Here is a 17,210-nt window from a genome sequence, read left to right on the forward strand (position 1 = left end):
GTGACTACGACATTATGGCGGACACTTCGGACAATTTTGACACATTTTTGGGACCATTGTCATTTTCACAGCAAAAATGCATTTAAATTGCATTCTTTATTGTGAAAATGACAATTGCAGTTTGGGAGTTAACCACAGGGGGCGCTGAACATGTTAGGCTTCACCTAGTGTGTGTTTACAACAGTAGGGGGGTGTGGCTGTAGGTCTGACGTCATCGATTGTGTCTCCCCTATAAAGGGGATGACACGATCGATGCACCGCCACAGTGAAGCACGGGGAAGCCGAGTTTACATACGGCTCTCCCCGTTCTTCAGCTCCGGGGAGCGATCGCGACGGAGCGGCTATAAACGAATAGCCGCCCGCTGCACGCAGCGGGGGGTCCCGATCGGACCCCCGACCCGCGGAAAGGCAAGGACGTATATATTCGTCCTTCTGCCTGTCCGTGCCATTGTGCGGACGTAAATAGTCGTGCAGCGGGCGTTAAGGGGTTAATCTAATATTTAGAATGTTGTGCTTGTGATGTCAGTAAAAAAACAAAGTCTTAGCACAGTGAGGCAGCCCATACATTAGTCAGTTTTTTCATTCAACCAGTGAGTTGAATAAAAAAAACTGACCCAACGTTGAATGTGTGAATGATGGAATTCTCCCCAAGGCATTATTGTATTATTATTGCATTCTAAAAGTGGGAGGACTTCCACACCATCAAAATACACTGATGAGGGGTACAGGCTATAGCCTGCGGTGCAGATTGAGCAGGGAAAATTTGACATGGCAGTTGTATAAAAGTAAACTTTTGTACTATCAAAGTGCCTATACATGCATCAAAATGTGGCCATCCCTGCAGAACCGGTCCAATTTTCAATCAACTGATAGCCAGCTTTAGAGACAGAACAGTGCTGGGCAGTGTTCATCCTGCAGCACCTGAAGCCCTGATCTGCCTACTGCATGTGGTAACATCAGCACTACTACAGAGTGTCAGTAAGAGGCCTGGTCACCACACACATATCAAGCAGGCTGTGGGGACTGGTTGGCTAGACAGGAAATATGTGCAATCTGACTGTCACAAGGTAACCTATTCATCAAGTGTATAGGTTCCACAGACTACTGAAGGCAAAAGAAGTACACATTTCTTATAGGTATGCATAGCGGTTGGAGTTCATCTTTAAACAGCTGTTTCCTTTTCTATGTGAAAATAAATTGGATGTTGGTTACATCCATTTTCAAGCTGCAGAAAAAATTCTGCACCAATAGCAAGCATGGTCTTCATTGTGGAGTAAACTTACGGTATAAGGACTGCAGGAAAAGGTTGCCCTTTATTAATAGCAATTTGAAATATATTTTTCAGCTGCAGGGTTTAAGTATCCCTTATTCTAAATATATCTAATATATCAAATTAGAAAACAACAAAAAAAGTCTGGCGCCAGAAATTTATGTGACAATGGGAGAGACACTAAAAAGTCCTGCAAGATCCCAATAAGCAGCTATATGGGAGAACACATCAGGAGGGATGTGACAACATATGCAAACAAAAACAAAACATATTAAAAGCGCTATAATGGGGTCAAGTCTATTGTAGACAAGGATTGAAAGGCAATCAGATAGTTAAAATATCAATTTAATATTGCCATAAAATCATGTGTTAAAACGAAAACAGTCCTGCGTTGCATGGATGGTAAAACAACACTCAGTTTGCTTAGCAATATGATGGTAATACCTTTACAGGCGTGCAGTCCGCCGAGTGGCGAGAAGGTATACTGCAGTGGATAGAAGCCTTGTGGGTCCTCTGTAATAAACCCATAGTTGACACGAGGGGGGAACACATCCACATGGATTGTGGAGTGAAAAGCCAAATGGATGCCCAGTGAAACAGCCGGCTAGCTCTGGGGGAAAAAAATCACCCCGACCAAAACAGTTAGCTTGCTCCGATGTTTGCTGAGAACTTTCCGGGCGTGACGTCAGACAAGACCAGGAAGCTAAGCCCAAAACTAGGCTTGGAGCTAAGGATGATGATTGGCTCAGACGGACCAGTATCAAGGCTATGCTTGAGGCTCAGGATGCAAGACAAGCAGGGGGTGGCAGAATGGAGGGATGTTTGAGATGTTTAGGCTGTAGTCATGACAACGCGTATCGGGGCGTGGCCCTTCATTAGGTCAGCTGAGTGTTGTTTTACCATCCATGCAACGGAGGACTGTTTTTGTTTTAACACATGATTTTATGTTAATAAAATTTAACATTTATATGGTTGTTTTTGTTTGAATATATCAAATTACCCTACTTTTTACATACTGTATACAGTCTTCTCTCACCTATAATCTTTTTATACCATTTTCTTCCACCCCCATGCAAAAATGCAACTCAATCCTGTTCTTCTTACTCACAGGATAAACAAAGACTGGTCCCAGAAATTAAAGCAAACAGCTCACCCAGGCCCCCAATTTATATACCATATAGAATAGTAATTTCAGGCTGTTGGGACACATTCCTTCATGTTATTTAGTAGTTAATTAATATATATCAATTACCTTCCCTTTAGCGTTAATTTATTACTTAATCCTTGAACAGGAATTAGACAAATACTGTAAATAGGAGAAATGACATGTATTGCACAAGTGACATTTGCTTTACTTGAAAACTACTGAGTCTGCAATACATAGACTGATATGAACAGTGCAAGTAACAGTTCATTGTACCGATAACATGGGTGTGATTGAGTGCTAAAGCAGAGAAGGACCGTCACTGTATACCAACAAGATTTAAGCTCTTTCATTCCTGAAAGATCACTTCTGATAATGCATCTACAGGCATAAATCACAGTAAGGTGAAAGTATAATGTTACAAGAGGTTCAATACATCTGGAAATTGTCCATGATGCCACTCTAAATTTACTGTTCTCGTAAAATCTTTGACAGGCTAATTATTTCCTCAATCAAAGAGTAAATCTAACAGTATTTATTTTTTAGAAAAAATAAAGTTAAAGAACAATAAATGAAGTCACCTGTTTTAGGGAGTAAGTTCCGTCTTGGTTCTTCGGGGCCTTCAATAGGCTGCTCAGAAATAAAAATCCGTGCTTGTTCTATGGAATTCAGGACTGTCTGTTCTTTATCTTTCAATTCCCGTTTCAAGACCTACAACAAAAAACACATTTTAAAATGCATATTTTTTATAGTTATACATAGTATCTGGCACCATTACACTTTAAAGCTGACCTAACATCAGATAATTTTTTTAAGTTAAATATATGTATGCTAAGTAATGAGTAAGTGCAGCATAGTCCAAACTTAATACATCTCACAGAGATCACAGCATTCCCTGAAGATGTCTTAATTTGCCTTTCTCTCCAGTTAGTTCAGGCACTATCCAGGATCACCAGCTACTTTTACTGAGTGCACATGCAGTTTCTGCACAGACACAGTTTCACTTTGAAGTAAATCTAAAAAGTGTGCTTATGTACAATTCTAAAGTCACTAGCTATTGCTTAAGTATTATATATGCATAGATTCATTGCAGGGAAATCATGCACAACTCTTTAGGCAATTACATTCAATGGCATATTTCTGAAAAGATGGATGTAAATGAATATTCCATGTGAGTTGTTTAATGGGACATAATATAGGTTTAGTTAATATCTGATGTTATTCAGGGTACACCAAGCACAGCATGGTTAATAACAGGATTAATCTGTAGACCTTACAAATCAGCCTCACTGAGCTGGACAAAATAGACCTGTTAATCAACAAGCCAGAATTGCCATGAACAGACTGTGTGCTATTGACACACGACATAAAAAAAATGTGCTATCAAATGGCAAAAAATCAATAGCACATACACTTTTTAAGGATACCTGTACTGAAATAAATATCAAGGCTTTCATTGCTGACCTGCCTCTGAAAATATTTCTTAGGTTGTCTCCAACATGTTATACGAGTCATGTAGTCAGAGGAAAGTCAAAGCTCTACAAACTTGTTCTGGGTCAGAAACTAAAAAAAAATAAGCCATTTGATTGGCAGAAGAGCCAAGAAACTATCAATTCAGGAACGAGAAGTCAGAAATACGGCAGTTGTCTACATATTTTCTCAGTACAGGTTTCCCTTCAATGAGTAAGTCTAATAAATCCGTTCTTTACACAGTCCTATCTACTTGGTGCACAAAAAAGTCCACATATAATCCACAGAGCTTATTCTTATTAAACTAAATAAATTATTATTTATTAGTGGTCCAGTTTGAAGTAGAACTGTGCTGTATACACCCTATCCCACACTGCCTCACAAATTTGGGAAACAGTTATTGAAGGCTGGATAGCCAAAGATCACTCACACACCTGGTAGAGTGCACCTAGTCAGAAAAAGTGAACCTCCGCTTTTTGGATCCCTCCCCCCTCCGGTGTCACATTTGGCACCTTTCAGGGGGAGGGGGGTGCAGATACAGGTATTTGCACCACTTCCGGGTTCTGACTCCCGCAGCAGTCCCCTCATGACGTCACCCCCCCCCCCTGCTGTCTTCTGGGAAACACTGTTCCCAGGAGAGTGTGGGGACCAGTGACGGTGTGCCACCATCCTCGCGCATGCGCAGTAGGGAATCGGCAGTGAAGCAGCAAGGCTTCACTTCCTGATTCCCTCACCGAGGATGGCGGCGGAAGCAGCCGAGGACCGAGCAATTGCTCAGCCTCGTCTGCTGACATTTCGGGCGCGCTGGACAGGTAAGTGTCCATTTTTTAAAAGTCAGCAGCTGCAGTATTTGTAGCTGCTGGCTTTAAGAAAAAAAAACAAAAAACGGGTGGACCTCCGGTTTTAGACCATAAGCTTGAATGATGATCTGTCTGAGACATCTAGGAATTGTGGAGAGTGAAGCTGATTCTCCTTTACGGAGACTATCAGGGATGACAAAGAGAATACAAGCCTTTCTAAAGGAAGCCAAAACCACTTTAAAGGGTTAGGTTACCTTTATCAAAAAACTGCCTATGCAGATAAGGGGCATCTGTAGCTTAAAACAAACTGTGCAGCTCTGACTAAAGTTGAATAATGCCCCTTGCTATAGGTGTACATACTTCCTGAATCCTGGCTTTAATACTCCAAGAGCATTGCTAGGCCTTTGTTAAGTGAGGCCTAGTTGTTTCTGCTCACCTCTTCCATCACAGGAGTGAGCCCTCAAATGCTGAGCTCAGAGCTACTGCATCAGGAGAGAGGATGATCAAGTAAGGGGGTATGAATCAGAGAAAAAGTATAATCATGTGATGGTGAAGATAAGCAGTAATGACTAGGCCTCACTTAGCAATGCCCTAGCAATGTCCTGGTAATATTCCATTCAAACTGTACTGAAGTGAGTCAAGCAATCAATGTAAAATCTATGCAACCCCTTGGTAAGATTATTGCAATTTTTGTTTTTTACTATATGGGGTATAACTTCCATACCATTGTTCAGAAAATCATAGCCATGCTCAACTAAGAGCCTGACAGCAACTGGCAGTGAAGACCACTCATATCATACTGGAGTAGGCTACAAAGAGGAAGTGACAGAGCACAATAAGTCTACAGTTTCTTTCAGCAAGTATAAATCTCTCACAGAATATACTGCTGGTGTTGACTAGGGGATCATCATGAGAAGCTTTGCTCTCAGGTTAATTAGATTACACTTGCAGAATCGTTACTATGGTGTTGGATGGCTTTAACTTGCAAATGTATGTTACATTTCTACCATTACTTTTAATAGCTAAGGGCCAGATTCAGGTACATTTACGTTGCTCCGCGGCAGCGTAACGTATCTGATTTACGTTACACCGCCGCAGGTTTACAGCATAAGTGCCTGATTCACAAAGCTCTTACCTGTAAACTTGCGGCGGTGTAACGTAATTCCGCTCGGCGCAAGCCCGCCTAATTCAAATGGGGAGGGCACCATTTAAATTAGGCGCATTCCTGCGCCGAACATACTGGGCATGCTCCATCGGGAAAATTACCCGACGTGCATTGCGCTAAATGACGTCGCACGGACGTCATTGGTTTGACATTAACGTAAATGGCGTCCAGCGCCATTCACGGACGACTTACGCAAACGACGTGATTTTTTAAATTTCGACGCGGGAACGACGGCCATACTTAACATTGCTTAGAACACCTAGGAGGCAGCCCTAACTTTACGACGCGTATCGCTACGGAAACTACATAAATTTAGATCGACGGGCATCGCGGACGTTCGTGAATCGCCGTAACTAGTCATTTGCATATTCTACGCTGACCGCAATGGCCTTGCCACCTAGCGGCCGGCCTAGAATTGCATCCTAAGATCCGACGGTGTAAGTCAATTACACCTGTCGGATATTAGGGCTATCTATGCGTAACTGATTCTATGAATCAGCCGCATAGTTAGGACCGGCGGATCACAGAGTTACGACGGTGTATCAGGAAATACGCCGTCGTATCTCTTTTGTGAATCTGGCCCACAGTGTCTGATAAAATTCATGAATTTCCACATCTTTAGGACTATGGTATTTCAACAGGCTATACAAATACTCAACTACAACACTGGGCCACAGAATAACAGAAAAATTGGACAGACATATTGGTCAGTGATCTGTCACTTTGCTATCAGGCTGAGAGAAAGGTTCTGTATATAATTGAATGTCAGAAAAGGACTGTTATTTATTTTTGAAGCTCAGACTACAAAAGCCAGCCTTTTGTTGAGAGAAAGCTAAAAAAAAAAATCAGAATTTTCACCATCATTACCTAGCTAAACATCTGGCAATTATAAATAATGACTATACATTACTGGTGGATAAACCAAAAATGGTAATTTAATAATGTCAACTAAATAATTATAGCGCAGCTGTCTCTGACTGTATGGTAGCTTAAATGGAAATTGTTATTTTAAAAGAAAACTCCAACCAAACTGCTATCTATAAGATTGAAGGAATTGTTTTACCCAACATAAAAAATTAAAATTAAAAAATAAAATGAATTTAGGCAATTTGTAGTTTCCTATGCCATCTTTCTACCCCCAGTCTCTATTGCTGAGACATATTAGCCCATTCTCACTTTTTTACAGGTTTACAGAGGAGCTATATTACTGGTAGCCCCTCTGTTATAGCAAGCTATATAGTACAGTATGTGTGCTTTTTTTGTAATTATGAAGCCAAATACCTCACCTACTTGACCTCCTGGCTGACATCAGAGGGGAATCGCAGCCCCTCCTGCTGTAGTCTTCAAACCGGGGAAGGTGGTGGGAGGTCAAGTTGCCGCACAACGTTGCTGTGATCTAAGGTATTTAGCTTCATAATTAAGAAAAAAAACACATTGTATAGCTTGCTATAACAGAAGGAATACCAGTGATTGTCATCACTACAACTTTACATCCACTTTAAGGGTAATCTTCCCAGCAACATATGAATAGCAAATAATAACCTGATAGGGGTTTGAATGTACCTCTATGCAATACAAGGAAAAAATATATAGCAGGCAATATCATGCTTCTGTTAGGTCCAAAGAATAAAATATCCATTACATACAGATACTCTGCCCAGCACCACATATTCCACATCAAAAATTAGAGACCTACACAGCTGAAGAGAAAGCAGCCACATATACAACTTTCAGGATGCAGGTTTTATTGCAGCTCACAAAAAAAGAAAACACCAAGTGTAAATACTATGGGCTAGATTCAGAGAGAATTTACGCCGGCGTATCTATAGATACGCCGCGTAAATTAAAATCTGCGCCGGCGTATATTCTTTCTGTATTCAGAAAGTCTCTTATATCGTCGTATCTTAGGGTGCATATTTACGCTGGCCGCTAGGTGGTGCTTCTGTCGTTTTCAGCGTAGAATATGCAAATGACCTAGGTACTCCGATTCACAAATTTACGTACACCGTCGCAATTTTTTTACGTCGTTTACGTTAGGCTTTTTCGGCATAAGGTTACTCCTGCTATTAGTAGGCGCACGTAATTTTAAGTATGGCCGCCATTCCCGCGTCAAAATTTGAATTTTTTACATTGTTTGCGTAAGTCGTTCGCGAATAGGGCTGGACGTAATTTACGTTCACGTTGAAACCAATGACGCCTTTGCGGCATACTTTGGAGCAATGCACACTGGGAAATTCCACGGACGGCGCATGCGCCGTTCGGGAAAAACGTCAATCACGTCGGGTCACCAAGAATTAACATAAAACACGCCCCCTCATCCACATTTGAATTACGCGCGCTTACGCCGGCCCCATTTACGCTACGCCACCGTAACTTAGAAGGCAAGTGCTTTGTGAATACAGCACTTGCCTCTCTAACTTATGGCGGCGTATCGTAAATACGATACGCTGTGCCGCCGTAACTATGCGCGCCCCTACCTGTATCTAGCCCTTTAACTTCAAATACGTTTACAGGGGATTTATATTCCAACTTAAGCTCTCCTTTAAATTATGATTATCTAAAACATGGGTCTCCAAACCTTCTAAACAAAGGGCCAGTTTAATGTCCTTCAGGATTTAGGGGGGCCAGACTATGGTCAGTGGGAGTATAAAATGCCCCAGGTGTCAGTGAAAGTAAACAATGCCCCATCATTGGTTTGAGGAAGAATAGTGGCTCATTGTATCAGTGGGAGAAATAGTGCCACATCTTTGGTGACAGTGGATGGAATGGTGACCTATCATTGGGATCACTGAAAGGAATAGTACCCCATCATTGGTATCAGTAGGAGGAATAGTACCCCATCGTGGTGTCAGCCATCATGGCTCCGGCCAATCACAGCGTCAGAGGTTGCAAACCCAGAAATAATATGTCGCCAGTCACAGGGGTGTGCGGGGACAGTTGCAACAGCTTCGATCTAAGGTAAGTATTCCATAATGAGCTAGTATGCAATGCATACTAGCTCATTATGCCTTTGTCCTGCAGGTTATTTTTTTTTCAGGGTTTACAACCACTTTAAAAGCAATATATATACTTATTGATGATATTTTCATCATATCAATAGAAGGTGAAAAACTTTTTTTTACTCATTGATCAACACGTTTCACCCACCAATAAATCAAACAATGGACTATTAAAACACACGTCAATTTCCCAGACACTACAGTATCCACCAGGGATGACAAGCTTCACACCTCACTATACAGAAAACCCACTAAAAGATGACTTCCACACATCTGTGGGACATAATTTCTCCCAACCAGACCACACTATGGAAGACATGAATGTTTTCAAAACTACTCAGAAGAATGATAATATGATATAGCCCTCTCCCTGCCTTATCTCACTAACCACACACATTTAATTACCCATGGCTGTGTTTGTTTGTGTTTTTTTTTTTGTTTCTTCTCATCTTATTAACATTCTGCTAAAATGTGTAAAAGTGTATTAGGCTTTGTTCACACCTAGGTGTTTTTGGACGTTTTTCTGCTCTTAAGCCTCGTACACACAATACAATTGTTGGCAGGGGATTGTCTGTTGACAGACTGTTGTCCTAAATTCTTACTGTCAGTACCCTCCTTTTGACAATTGTTGTCCAACTTTCGGCCATCAAATGTTGGATGACATGCTAGTAAATTTTTGGCGGACAACGGTATGTTGTCAGATTTTCTGAGGGTCAGTACACAAATCCGTCACACAAAAGTCAAAAGTACAAACATGCATGCTCGGAATCAATGCTCACCAAACACAAAATTAGCAGAAGGGGCCTAAAGGGTGGTGCTTAAGAGCTGAAATTCCTTGTAGTACATCACTACATTCGTGTTTGTGGCACAATTGTGTACCGTTAGTATGCCTATACCTAAAGCCCAATGTTTCTGACAAATGCTGGACTCAGGAGCACGCATGCAACGTAACCCCACAGGAGAGCGCTTCTCCTAGGGGGTTATCTGATGTGGGGAGGAGCCGCGAGAGCCACCGAGGGACCGCAGAAGTCACGGATCGGGGCCGCTCTGTGCAAAACAAACTGCACAATGGAGGTAAGTATGACATGTTTGTTATTTAATTTTTTTTTAAAAACTAAGCTTTACAATCACTTTAAGGCTACTTTCACACTGAAAGCGCCCGGCGTTAGCTGTAAAGCACTGTTATTTTCTGCCACTAGTTGGGCGCTTTTAACCCCCGCTAGTGGCCCGAAGAAAGGGTTAAAAGCGCCCCAGCTGCACTGCCCATTCATTTCAATGGGCAGGGAGTTTTGTATACACTGCTCCCAAATCGCCCCAAAGATGCTGCTTGCAGGACTTTCACACTGGGGAGGCATGAGAGGCGCTTTTTAGGTGCTTTACATGTGCTGTTTTAACCCTAAAATGCCTGAAAAGCGCCTCAGTGTGAAAGGGGTCTAAGAGTCTTAATGAGATTGACTAAACTGAACAGTACATAATTCAATTTATGTTCAATTACATTTTTTAGACAACCAATCCTCTCAAAATTCAAGCATGAAAAATATAAAAATAAATAAAGTATAGAGTTAAAAAATATATAATGCTAGTATAGTATTGATGCTAAATTTGAAAGTTCTTTATTGGGGGTCTTTTTACATCTGTCAACAGTGGATAGTTTCCAAATCTTCTTACTGAATCAAGCATAATACCAAGTGTGATGTTTATCCTACTTAAAGCAGAGTTCCACACAAAAGTGTTCGGACCCCCCCCCCCCCCCCGCTACATTTGACACCTTTCAGGGGGAGCGGATACCTGTCAAAACCCGCTAATTTAAACCAGTACAAAAACATGTGCTTTGCTGTGTAGTGCTAAAGAGCAACCCGTTTCAAATGACCTGATCTCTTCCAAACATATTACTGCAATTAGAAATTATTTAAAGGAGTTTTAGAGTTCTAATTGTCTTCCAGGTTCTTAAAACTGAACTTCAGACACCCAATAAAACAAAATTGCCTAAATAGTGCCTGTACTGAATATGAACTCACTATTATTATTTTTTTTAAATGTGGTTAAAATGTGCGACCAAGATTCTTTTGTATGTTCATTGCAATTAAAACAGCAGTTCCGTAGTGAAGAAGTGACTGGAGCTAAACTGCCATCAACTACTGACCACTGATTGCTTTGCACTTCAACTACCAACTGTCCTAGTAGTATATTGAATTATATGGTGGAGTTGAAAAGAGGGTGTTGATAAAAGAAAGAAAGTCACCGCTCCAGGTGGGTCTACTATACGGTCACACGCTGTTACAGGATTCCAAGGGTGCTGGCAGTGCACTAGGCAAGCATAAAAGATAGATGATGGATGGATGGCCGCACTCCAAAAACCGTACAGGCTGTCTTTTATTAAATGAAGCCATGAATAAGCACTGATTTTGTGCGAAACGTCGGCTGTTCCCCTGTTCCTGTTGTTTTGATCTGGTGATGTATTTGCTGTTCATTTAATAAAAGACAACCTGTACGGTTTTTGGAGTGCGGTCATCCATCCTTCATCTATCTTTTAGGCCCCGTACACACGACCAAACATGTATGCTGAAACTGGTTCGCGGACCAGTTTCAGCATACATGTTCGGTCATGTGTAGGCGCGAGCGGGCAGAATTCCAGCAAACATTTGCCCGCCGGGCCTTTTCCCAGGGGGCAAATATTCCTGGACTTGTTTTAAAACCGTCCGCTGGAATCCTGCCCGCTCGGACATGTATGGTCGTCAGTACAGACCTACCGTACATGTCCGAGCGCCCGCCGTCCCTCGCATGCGTCGAATGACTTTGACGCATGCGTGGAAGCATTTAAAAGGCAGGCCCGCCCACGTCGCCGCGTCATCGTCGCGGCGACGGCACGGACACGCCCCGCGTATTGTTTACGCGCGGACTTCTGTACGATGGTTAGTACAGCCATCGTACAGAAGTCCCTGGGCAGACATGTACGGTGAAAACGGTCCGACGGACCGGTTTCATCGTACATGTTTGCCCGTGTGTACCCGGCCTTAGGGTGTTGATAAAGACGAGGATTGATGCCAATCTGTGCTTTCTTTTGTTATTATTGAGGAGTTACTCACAAGCAGACAGAAGATTGTTAGGGGCTGGGACTATTTCTCATGTGAGTAACTAAATGGTTGTGTGAGGCCCCGTACACACGACCGAACATGTCCGCTGAAACTGGTCCGATGGACCAGTTTCAGCAGACATGTTCGGTCGTGTGTACGGCCGACCGGACAATTGTCCGGCGGATCGGACAGTTTGCAGCGAACAAATGTTTCTTAGCATGCTAAGAAACATGTCCGCTGGAAGCCTGTCCGTCGGACATGTTCGGTCGTCTGTACAGACTCACCGGACATGTCCGATCGGCCAAAAGCCCTCGCATGCGTCAAAGTGATTCGACGCATTCATGGAAGCATTGACCTTCCAGGGCCGCGCACGTCGCGGCGATGGCGCGGCCACGTCACCGTGTATCGTTTCCGAGCGGATTTCTGTCTAATGGTGTGTACAACCATCAGACAGAAATCCGGCAGCGGACGCAGCGGACATGTCCGCTGAAAACGGTCCGGCAGACCGTTTTCAGCGGACAGATCCGCTGGTGTGTACGAGGCCTAAGAGATTTGATCAACAGTAGAAGAAAAGGATTGTTACTCTGAATTTGGGTACTGTGATTTGTCAGCTTATAGATGGCTTAGGCAAACATGTTCTACTCATGCATGATGGGAAACTATCTTTGGAAGCAATACGTTATAGTTTGGAGCAGAGAACATCTTTAAATAAATAATTACTGGAATGTGATATCGCTTGTTATAGCTATGTTATAGGTAGGTGGACCAAAAGAGTGGCTTTGCAATATTTCACTGGTTTCCATAATGATTTCCATAATGACAGGGGTACTTTGAATGCTCTCTATACAGTTCCACATTATTTTTTGTAAAGTGATTGTAAAGTTTCATTAAAAATAACAAACATATTATACTTGCCTGCTCTGTGCAGTTGGTTTTTCACAGAGCAGCCTCGATCCTCCTCTTTCAGGGGCCCTCTCTGACTCTCCTGGCACCTCCCTCCTGTCAAGTGCCAAGCCAAATAGCAGCTCTGCGTGTCCATTCAGGGCCATGTTTCGGCCTCGCCCCTCTCTCTCCTGATTGGCTAACTGACTTTGATTGACATCAGAGGAAGTCAATAGCGCCGCTGCTGTGTCTCAGCCAATCAGGAGGGAGAGGCCAAGGCACTTGTGCACATCGCTGGGCCGAGATGAGGCTCAGGTAAGTATTAGTAGGACTGCTGAACACAGAAGGTTTTTTTATCCTAATGCATAGAATGCATTAAGATAAAAAAAAAAAAAAACCTTCTGCCTTTACAATCCCTTTAAGCTAAAAAATTATACAGAGAAAAAAAAAAAGAAAAAAGTTAGAATATGGATTATTTAAGTTACAAAATACTGCAGCTTGGGCTATAAGTAGGTGACAATTCTATTTAAAAATGTATGTTTTTAGACTTTTTAATACTTCTATGACTCACTGCTACTGCCTACAGCAAAGAAGCCACTGCCGCTAGCTTTTGAACTCACATAATGAAGTATGCTTTCAGGCATGGCTATAAATATACCTGTAAAGGAAAAGGAAGCATATGGCAATCACAAAATACCACCACCTTCTCAGTTCAAATATTTATATAGAACAAACTATAACTGAAATGACTGTAGATCAGTTTTTTTAGCATTATTATTGTGATAATTCAATACATATGAATTGTGAGACATTCTCAGGATATCATTACAGTTCTTGTATAGAAGTATGGACGAGTGACCCTGCTTGGGTTGGGGGGGGGGGGGGGGGCATTTTCAAGGCTAATTTTCAAGATTAATAGCCTTGAAGCTGTTGCCAAAAAAGAACATGAGAAGATAAGGACTGTCATTGGGTTGGGGAGAGGGCCATTTCAAAGTGGCTTTGATAGAAACATGGAGAAAACCTCAACCCGGTAAATTGCTTGGGAGATGCCTTAAACTGTAATTGCTGATTTTCAAAGACAGCATCAGCAACATCATATTCCCACATTAAAATAAAATAAAGCTAACTTCAAATTAATTGGCCAGTGGTAAAACCGTTTAAAGCTGTATTAAACCCAGAACCAAAACAGTAGTATATTGTAGCTTACTAAATCTTAAATGTGGTGGCTTTCTTTTTTTTTATGTTTTTTTTTTTCCTTCAGTAACACAACAAACTCCAGATAACACTTTCTAAGCAGTTACAGTTGTTTTCCTTTTGGGATAAAGGTTTTACATAAATAAAAGCCGACTACATTAAGGCCCATTTCACAGGGGGCGGATCCGCTCAGCTCTGTTGATCCCCGCTGAGCAGGCGGATGACAGGTCCATCTCTGCTCACTGTGCAGGGATGGACCTGTCAAAGCCCTGCTGTTCTCTATGGGAAGATCGGATGAAAATGGACAGTGGATCCCATCCAATCAGATCCGCTGGACGTCTGGTTTCAGAAGATCTTGTCAGATAGGATGACAGTCGGGTGTCAGCGGACACATATCTGCTGACATCTGCCTGCCCATACAAGTTAATGGGTGGCCCGCTCAGATCCGCCTGAAAAACGAACTGGCGAATCTTTGAGGGCCGACTGCGTGAATGGGGCCTAAAGCTTAACTTCTTCTTTTGTTGAGAAAAAAACATTCTCCTCTGAGTGATCTATGTACAATGAAAGGATTTAAACTTTGATGCAGATTTTAATTGAATGTTATTAAAGATTACCTTCCCTTTCCCTTTCAATCTGCAGCTCTGTAATTTTCTGTAAAATGAATAGCAATATGGCTACCTGGAGGTTTTCTGTACACAGATAGCTGGATTCAGAAAGATTTACGCCGGCTTATCAGTAGATACGCTGACATAACTCTGAATCTACGCCGTCCTAAATTTAAATTAGGCTAAGATACGAGCGGCGTAAGTCTCCTACGCCGCCGTATTTTAAAGTGTAATTTTTAGGCTGGCCGCTAGGTGGCGCTTCCGTTGAGTTTGGCGTAGAATATGTAAATGACTAGATACGCCGATTCACGAACGTGCGTGCGCCCGTCGCAGTAAAGATATGCCGTTTACGTAAGAGATACGCCGCGTAAAGATAAAGCTGCCCCCTAGGTGGTGTAGCCAATGTTAAGTATGGCCATCGTTCCCGCGTCGAAATTTAAAAATTTTACGTTGTTTGCGTAAGTCGTCCGTGAATGGGGCTGGACGTAATTTACGTTCACGTCGAAACCAATACGTCCTTGCGGCATACTTTGGAGCAATGCGCTGTTCGTAAAAAACGTCAATCATGTCGGGTCACGAGTAATTTACATAAAACATGCCCCCCCATCCTCATTTGAATTAGGCGCGCTTACGCCGGCCCCATTTACGCTACGCCGCCGTAAGTTAGGAGGCAAGTGCTTTGTGAATACAGTACTTGCCTCTCTGACTTAAGGCGGAGTAGCGTAAATACGATACGCTACGCCGCCTTAAAGATGCAGCGCTCTCTCTGAATCTGGCTAAGAATGTGTACAGAACCCCCTCCCAGAAACATAACTGCTTGTGTGATTGGCTCACTGATTTTTCCAGTCTGCACTAAGATACAAGTCAGATTTCTGGCATCCCCTACAACAAAAAGGTAATTTTTGGTGAGATACTCCCAATAGGAAATCATGTCTAAAGGGATGCAGACCCTGCAATTTTCCTGATTAGAGCCCTGCAAGTGCAGCAGCTAAATTATGAAACCCCTCCCATTAGATACACTTTCCACATGGACCCAGAGAAACACAAAATAACAAAAGGTAGGAATCTGCAACAAAGTTTGTTAAAATCCCTGTAATGTACAGAGATCACCCAGAGTGGAGTTACTCTTTACCTATGCGTCATTTCGCTTAAAGTGTAAGTTCACCATTACAGAAAATCTGTAAGGTGAATTTACACTGGACCCCCTTCCCATTGCACCCGGTCCCGCTGACCTGCAGTCCGGCGATCATATCACGCTGTACTGGTCCGGGGACTTGAAATCCCTGCTACTCTCTCCTCTTTGACCTGTGGTGACAGGACGAGCTACGCGGGTTCTGATTGGTCAGCGCCGCTCATGTGACAGTGTCGACCAATTAGAATGCTCCTAAACATACTTCCTGATGAGGTATGTTTTGGAGATTAAGCTGTGGGGGACTTGACGGCTCAGGCCGCGACCAGATTTCTCTTAGCAGGTGATCCAGGACAGAGGGACTGAGGGGGTGAGGAGGGTTTCTGTGTAAGTTCACCTGATAAATTTTTATGTAAAGGTGAACTTACCCCTTAAGTAGTTGTACCTGGGTGACGCCCTGGTACCGTTTATAGAGCCAACGGTCTGATTTCTTGTAATAACAATCAAAGCGGCTAAGCAGCCACTCGGCTGTAATTACAAGCAGCGGAAGGGGGTGTCCTCCCCTCCTGCCACCTTCTGCTGCTCCGCTTGGGGTCTCCCATCCTACCTGGAGACCCAAGCAACCAGCCAGCACAACTGCTGGCTGGCCAGAGTCCTGAACAAATTCAGATTCGGCTTTGATCGGGTTTACGATGTAGAGACCCGACAGCGACATCACAACGCCGCTTCCGCGTTTACTCGGCAACCAACGGCAGCAGTTTTAACAAAATGCCAATATTCAAAAAAGCCAATCTTGGTGTTTTGAATACTTTCAAGTGCAGAAGTCTTTTATACCCCCAGATCACGCCATAAAGATAACCTGTCACTGCCTATTACTGTCAAAAGGGATGTTTACATCCCTTGTGACAGCAGTAAAAGTGATCTGAAAGATTTTTTTTAAAGAGACAGTGTACAATAAATAAATAAATAAAGAAAGAAAAACAATTAAAGTGCCCCATCCCTCCTTGCTCACGTGCCAAATAAAGCGCATATGCAAGTCACACCCTCAAATCACACGTAAGGTATATCCGCGATCGTTAGAGCATGAGCAATAATTCTCGCACTAGATCTCCTCTGTAATGCTAAACAGGTAACCATTTAAAAATGTAAAAAATACAATATTGCAATGACCACTTTATTCTCTAGGGTCTCTGCTAAAAATATATATATAATGTTTGGGGGTTCTAAGTAATTTTCTAGCAAAAAATATTGATTTTAACTTGTAAACAACAAATGTCAAACATAGGCATGGTCTTGAAGTGGTTAAACTGAAAAAATTTACAATTTTAAGAAAAAAAATAGGGTAATTTGGATATTGATGGCGACAAAACGCATCTCAGAAAACTTAGGTCAGGGACAGGATTACCACTATGTATGAAAATCTGTACAAAGATGTAGGGGACTGTGATGGACCTTGAGTGAGGTTGTGTGGTAATGTG

General features: G+C 42.5%; 1 protein-coding gene across 11 annotated transcripts in view; it reads right to left on the reverse strand.

Annotated features, from left to right (window-relative positions):
- Positions 1–17,210, reverse strand: part of UTRN (utrophin) — a 910,930-nt gene that overhangs the window by 230,607 nt on the left and 663,113 nt on the right. For all 11 annotated transcript variants that reach the window (XM_040350827.1, XM_040350824.1, XM_040350828.1 and 8 more), the window contains one exon: positions 2,996–3,125. In XM_040350827.1, coding sequence (XP_040206761.1) covers positions 2,996–3,125 — 130 coding nt within the window. The remainder of the gene's footprint in view (positions 1–2,995; positions 3,126–17,210) is intronic.

This window comes from Rana temporaria, chromosome 4 (assembly GCF_905171775.1).
Source record: "Rana temporaria chromosome 4, aRanTem1.1, whole genome shotgun sequence".
NCBI lineage: Eukaryota > Metazoa > Chordata > Amphibia > Anura > Ranidae > Rana > Rana temporaria.